Source organism: Rattus norvegicus, chromosome 15 (genome assembly GCF_036323735.1).
Source record: "Rattus norvegicus strain BN/NHsdMcwi chromosome 15, GRCr8, whole genome shotgun sequence".
Classification (NCBI taxonomy): Eukaryota; Metazoa; Chordata; class Mammalia; order Rodentia; family Muridae; genus Rattus; species Rattus norvegicus.
Genome location: NC_086033.1, coordinates 102,068,086 through 102,075,230, shown reverse-complemented (window position 1 = coordinate 102,075,230; position 7,145 = coordinate 102,068,086). Strand labels below are relative to the sequence as shown.

At 46.6% G+C, this 7,145-nt stretch overlaps 1 protein-coding gene across 7 annotated transcripts in view; it reads left to right on the top strand.

Annotated features, from left to right (window-relative positions):
- The window catches only part of Abcc4 (ATP binding cassette subfamily C member 4), a 234,526-nt gene that overhangs the window by 107,682 nt on the left and 119,699 nt on the right, over positions 1-7,145 (top strand). For 6 of the 7 annotated variants that reach the window (XM_039092967.2, XM_039092966.2, XM_063273922.1 and 3 more), the window contains 2 exon segments: positions 2,494-2,590; positions 5,877-6,086. In XM_039092967.2, the coding sequence (XP_038948895.1) occupies positions 2,494-2,590; positions 5,877-6,086 (307 nt within the window). 7 annotated transcript variants of the gene reach the window in all.

Below are 7,145 nucleotides of genomic sequence, written 5' to 3'. Positions count from 1 at the left end.
GGTTTCCAGTACCAAGCATCATCTCCCTCCTGTTGAGAGCTCCTCCAGTCCAATTAGAGAGTGGCTGTTCACCCGCTTAGATATGAGCGCCTCTATTGCACCCGTAGGCTATCAGGCAGAGCTGGTTGTCATAGTGTATAGGCATTGCTGGGTGGGATTGGGGATTGCTTCCCTTCTTTGGAAGTTTGCCTAGCACCCTCCAATAGTATGAAAGCTATCTTCTCGGAGAAGCAGCCTTAGGTTTGAGATGAAGAAACGAAGGTTCCCTGAGATTTAGTAACCAGCTAGGTAAGAGTAGACAGAGATTTTTTTTTTTTTTTAGTTTTTTAAATTTTTATTTTCCGTACATTAAATTTACTCATAAAAACAGTCTAAAATGTACAATTTTTTCCTTTTAACAAAGTATAATAAAACATAAAACCCCCCAAAACCGAATACTTGACATTTACAATTCAAAATCAAATTAGCAGAATATTAAATATTTACAAAACTGTATCTTTTAAAAATATTTATAAAGTTACATGCAATTTTGTAGAATTGACAAAAGAATGGCTCAAAAATGGGAGAATTGTCCTTCATTCCTAACAAGGAAATATGCCCAATAGAATCTGAAGGTTTCAGTCCTGGTACCAACACCTGTGTGCCTGAGAACTGACCTGGAGGTGGGGCCACTGCCCCCTTGTGGCAGCGCAGTGCCCTGGCCCTGGCCCTGCCAGTACAGTATGTGGTTTGCTGAAGTATTGCCAAGTGTAGACTACAGGTGCCTGCCTTTTCAGAGAAACCCTGGGATGGGTCAGCGGTCAGTCCCATCTCTGGACTGATGGTTTCTTGGGCCACCTGATTGGCTCTACAGGAGTCACCTGTACTTTGGAAAGGACAGCTGTCCCCCTGCTCAAGTTCCCCAAGACTCCTTGGGGATGAGGTTAAACAGATAGACCAAGTCCCTGCAACCTTTTAAGACTTCGGCAAGTGATGCCACCCATTAGCCGGCTGTAAAACTAGCACGTCAGACCAAATGCCAGAAGCAGAGAAACAGGGACGGGGTGAGGAGGGTGAGACCCAATTCCCATTGGGCTCTCCTCACGGGACTGGTAAACAGAGATTTGAAGGGCTTGAGTCCACGTCTTTCCATGGATCTCCACCTGACAGCCAAAGTCTGCCAGGTTATGGCCTGCAGCCCTGCCAGTTGCTCTGGGTGAGGACTGCCAATGTAGGAGCTCGAGGGGTGATGGCCTTGGCCGGCTCCTTATCTGAGGGTGTGCTGAGGCCGGGCTCCCCTGGGCTTGCTGCGAGAATGTGGATACACTTGGAAGGCAACATTCACAACCTCAGAGGTTGTACACTGACATCATTGACGCCTTCCCTTTTAAGATTTGGACGTTTTCGTCCTTAAGATAGTTTGCTCCCAGAGTGGGGGTGGGGTCGGATCGTGTAGAGACTGGGTGTGGCCTCCTCTTTGACTTTTCTACCCATCCTTATTTAGGAAGAGGCTGGCAGATGCACATCGGTAAAAGTAAAAGTATCGGAGGTTCTAAGGGCTTTACTTGTTTTTATTCTTATTATTCATTTTGTTGTTGTTGTTGATGATGATGTTGTTTTAAGACAGAGTATCATGTAGCCCAGGCTGGCATCAAATTTGCTATACTGAGGAGGATGTCCTTGAACTCCTAACTCCTCCCTTCTTCACCTCCTCAGTACTAGGATTGCCGAGATGCACAACCACAGTTTATGTGATGCTGAATTTCAAACCCAGGGCTTTTTACATGCTAGGCATGTGCTTGGCCAACTGAGTTTTATCCCTAGCTCCTAGCAATTTCTATTGATCATGGTAAGCACTCGCCTATGTGGCCGTCTAAGCAAGATATAGCCACATTTTCACGTGATGTACGTCTTCAATTCCCATATCGCAGTAAGATAACAAGAATTTTAGTTGTGTTTTTGTATCCTATTTTGTTTAACTGCTCTTATCAAGGGCCATACAAATTTCATTTTTTGGGTCATATAATACATGCATTTGCATAATTGTTAAACTGAGTTTCCGAAGTAAAATTAGCAGCCCTAGCCTTTTACATTGTCCGATTTTCAAACTTCGTTAGAGAAGGGCTCAGGTGCCTGCTAGTGGGCTTGAACCCTTAGCCCAGACTATTAATTAATTTTTGTATGTGATTTTTAAGAGTCGTTTCTATGACTTTTCAATTCTGTAGGTGTGTCTCTGTGGTTACATGCACGTACGTATATGTGTCTTCAGAATCCAGAAGAAGTTATTATAGCCGTAGTGAGCTGCCAGTGTGGGCGGTGAGAAGAGAACTTGGTTACTCTGCAAAAGCAGTGAACGCTAACTGCTCTCTCTCCAGTATTTAATTTGTCTTTAAACATCTTTTAAAAATCCACACTCTTAGTGTGTTGTCCTTTTCTCACTATGGCTTGGGCATCTGTGTGCAGTTGGGAGAGCCCTGCTAATGTGCTTTCTCTTCCGGTGGCTTCCGTTTGCAGGTGTATCTGCCAGACTTTGCACGAGAAGATCACCATTTTAGTGACTCACCAGTTACAGTACCTCAAAGCTGCAAGCCACATCCTCATACTAAAAGATGTAAGTAATTCCTTTTTTTTTTTTTTTTTTTTTGGTTCTTTTTTTTGGAGCTGGGGACCGAACCCAGGGCCTTGTGCTTCCTAGGCAAGCGCTCTACCACTGAGCTAAATCCCCAACCCCAGTAATTCCCTTTTTTAAAAGCACATTCAGAGTTTGTTAGGAGATTTTAATACACATTTTAAGCAATGGCATTCAGAGAAAGAAATGCCCTTGAGAAGAAAGTAAAACAGACCCAACAGCAAGGTTGCAGGTTTCTTGAAGGCACGTCATGGGTGTGAGTAACTTAGATGTCTACTGAACCAGCTTAGAACCTCAGGTGTGTTGAAACTGGGGCTTCCGATCAGGCTGTTCTCCAGGGACTCCTCAGGAAGCTAGGAAGCTCCCTTCCCTCCCTTAATTTCACGTCTGTTTCCTAGAGGTGAGGTTCACATCTTTGAAGATATCCAAAGGACTTTTAGAGATATCGATATGAGGTCTGGGGATGTGGCCCCGTTGGAAGAGAGTATGCCTGGCATACACAAAGGCCTGGGTTGCATCCCCAGCACACATACACTGGATGTCTTGGTGCACCTTTGTATTCTCAGAGGTAGAGATGGGAGGATCAGAAGTTCAAGGTTTTCTTATGTAGAGAGTTCAGAGCCAGATTTGTACTCCCCCAAGCAAGTGAGCAAGTGAGTGAGCAAGCAAGCAGGTGAGCAAACAAGCAAGCAAGGGAACAATCAAGTGAGCAAGCAAGTGAGCAAAGCAAGCAAGCAAGCATTCAAGCAAGCAAGGAACTGAGTGAGCAAGCAAGCAAGCAAAGCAAGCAAGCAAGTGAGCAAGCAAGCAAGGAAGCAAGCATTCAAGCAAGCAAGTGAGCAAGCAAGCAGGCAGGCAGGCAGGCAGGCAGGCAAGCGAGCAAGCAAGCATTCAAACAAGCAAGCAAGTGAGCAAGCAAGCATTTAAGCAAGCAAGCAAGGAAGCAAGCAAGTGAGCAAGCAAAGCAAGCAAGCAGGTAGTCAGGCAGGCAAGCAAGCAAGCATTCAAATAAGCAAGCAATCATTTAAGCGAGCAAGCAAGCATTTAAGCGAGCAAGCCAGGAATCAAGCATGCAAGCAAGCAAGCGAGCAAGCGAGCAAGTAAGCAAGCGAACAAGCAGGCAGGCAGGCAAGCAAGCAAGCATTCAAACAAGCAAGCAGGCAGGCAGGCAAGCAAGCAAGCATTCAAACAAGCAAGCAGGCAGGCAAGCAAACAAGCAAGCAGCCAGGCAAGCAAGCAGGCAAGCAAACAAGCAAGGAAGCAGGCAGGCAGATAATAACAAGGGAGACCCTAGCAGGAAGCAGACGTGTCAGTTGCATTAGGCCTCATACATACAGATTATCAATTTCTCAAATTTGCAAGCTGCTCTAGGGAGATGAATGATGATAAAGGTACAGCGTTCTTTGACGTTTTTGTTTTGTCTTTTCAAGACCTAAGGTACAGTAGATAATTTGGAAGTTATCTCCCATATATCCTGGATTGTCATCTACTATTTGCCTAAAGAGTATCTTTCACAACAAAAACAGTGAGCGTGTGAGTAGCTCCCGTTCAGGGCTGCCTGGCCACTGTGGCCACCTGACGGTACCCTGCACAAGTGCTTTCGAGCGCTGATTCACGATTCAGAAGCATGTTCCATGATCCCTTGCCACCTTAGGACCTCCATTCCACTCAGAGTAGGTGATGAGGCTCACGGGACACTGACAGGAAAATAAGGCTGCTACGCCTTTACCTGAGGAGGGGCATCTGAGGCAGGCACTAGAGAAGGAGATTACCTGGCGTGTTTGGATGAACAGTGTGGAGTCTGTGTGGTGACAGTAGAGACCCTACAGAGGTCCTCTAGTGCCTCCTTGGTACTTAACGCTTGGTACTTAACCAAAGAGAGGTGAGGAAGCTGCCAGTCAAAGTCCCCGTCAAATAGATTCTCCCCACAAAGAAGATTATAGAAGGCAGGATGACTACCCCCTCAGCAACGACCTAGTGTGTCAGCCGTTTCCTATCCCCCTGGGAAGAGGCGCTCAGATTCCTCAAGCTGGAAAACAATTAATTTCAGGTGCAGAGAGCTGAATATTCTCCCTGCAGAGTCAGTAAGTAGTAAATGGTCACCTGCCTGGCGATTTTCTGAGATCCTGCCTCCTGCATATCGAGCGTTTTATTTTCAGTTTATTCACCCACTAACAGGGACCTGGAGAAACGAGGACATGCTTTTATTATTAGTCTGGCCCTGGTCTAACAGCACAGAGGATGGCAGCCCCTTTGGTCCCCTCTCTGAGTTTTTAAAGCTTGTATTCTCAGGAAATGCCCTGTGTACCAGTAGTTTCCTCAGGAGTCTAACTGATCCTGGGAGGAAGGGTGTGATTACGTTAACGAGTGTGCAAATGGAGTCTTACCTTCTACAAATGGAGTCTTACCTTCTATGTGCCACAGGACAAGGTAGCTGCAACCCAGCAGCACTGGGGGTTTCCTCTGTGGCTCACCTTGAGCAGGATGGAGAGGGGGAGGACAGATGAGTAGGTGGGGCCCAGGGCCCAGGAGGAAGTGACCTATTTTCACTTCACCCCTTTGATTCAGCATCCCCAGGATTTCGCCCCAGTATTCATTTGTGACTTTAGACAAATCCTTTGTGTCTCTCTTCATGGAATAAACTATTGTGAAGATGTTTGCACATTACTTCCTTTGGTCAGGAAGAAACCACCTGATTAGATGTTATGTGGGATGTTGGGTCTTTGGTGAGGTTCTTACATTTGTGGGCAAGTTTTGCTTCTTTTTTTTTTTTTTTCTTTTTTTTTCTTTTTCGGAGCTGGGGACCGAACCCAGGGCCTTGCACTTCCTAGGCAAGCGCTCTACCACTGAGCTAAATTCCCAACCCGCAAGTTTTGGTCTAAGACAAGGAAGATTGCACTTGCCTTGTCCCAGAGGGGGCGCCAGCTAAGGCTGGGTAAGTTCATCCTGTGTGAGCAGAGATACTCACTAGACGCCCCCTAACTGTGGGTTCTCTCACCGTCTACGCCTTTTGCTTCCTTTAGTGTCTGTTGTGTTTGGATCATTATTGGGTCAACGACAAGTTGGTTTTATATCGCGGAGCACCTAGGATTTGGCAGACAGCAGGGTTCTCACTTGGGTGGCTAAGTCGAGCTACTACATACTTGTCAACCAGGATTGCCGACCCAAGAGCAGTCACAACTTAAGGCCAGCTACTTTGTCGAGTTGACGTTGGCCAGTTGGAGTTATCAAGTACAAATATCTACCCCTGGAATTCCTTTTGTCTTAGGGCGAAATGGTGCAGAAGGGGACTTACACCGAGTTTCTGAAGTCTGGTGTAGATTTCGGTTCCCTGCTAAAGAAGGAAAATGAGGAAGCAGAGCCCTCCCCTGTCCCAGGAACACCGACACTCAGGAACCGAACCTTCTCCGAGGCCTCGATTTGGTCTCAACAGTCATCCAGACCCTCATTGAAAGACGGGGTCCCAGATGCCCAAGATGTGAGTTCATCTCGTGTAACCTGGTTCTTTTCTGCTCTTACAGACCTTGTAATCCTTTTAGTTAGCTCTGCTGGTGGCAATTGCATTTGCCCTGGAGTCCGACCTGTGACTCTAAGGTGTTATGAAATGTCATTGGTAAGAATGAAGCTGCCAATAGGGTAGGGGAACCGCCCTGGCTGCAGCCTGCCCTTGGGTGTAGGGGAGGACCTCACAGACATCTAGACTGGCTACGCCACGAGAAATTCCAAAGGTCTGCGTGACTGGTGGACGTCTGAAGTTTAGGATTTACCACAGGCAAATCTTAGCTTTTGCATCCAGAGAATGAATATAAAGAACACTTTAGAGCAGTGCTTCATAACTGACCTTACGCTGTGTGACTCTTTAGTACCATTCCTCGTGTCATAAAATTCCCCCAAACATAAAATTATTTTCATTGATACCTCACAACTGTAATTGTGCTACTGTTACAAATCACAATGTAAGTATCTGTGTTTTCTGATGGTACCATTGTCTTAGGGTCTTGCTGTGTTCACGACACATCCACTACGTTTAGTTATTTGTAGGACATTGACAACGTAGGTGGCTGACAGGAGTTACTTGGCCTTTTGATGCTTTTTTTCTTAGTCAAGGACACAGAGCTGGTAACGTAGCCCACGACAGACCTTTAGAGTTAGTTCCCTTTCTTCCTTATGAGTCTGAGGGCCACATCTCATTCATGACCGAGTGACCAGTAGTCGGCTTAGATCCATTGTAGATCTTTAGCTCATATGTCTGCACCACACCAGAGGCTTTCAAGCAAGTACACACCAGTACTCCTTTAGATAGAAAGTCAGCCTGGCCACCTGGTGGTGCACTCAGGAGGCAGAGGCAAGAGGATCACTGAGTTTGAGGCCAGCCTGGGGCCCTGTCTCAGGAAGGAAGGAAGGGGAGGAGGGAGGGAGGGAGGGAGGGAGGGAGGGAGGGAGGGAGGGAGGGAGGTAGGTCATCCCTTGGCATTGGCCTGGCATGGGTTTGGGTCTGGGACCCCCAAGGATAGCAAGGTTCGAGGGAGTTCAAGTT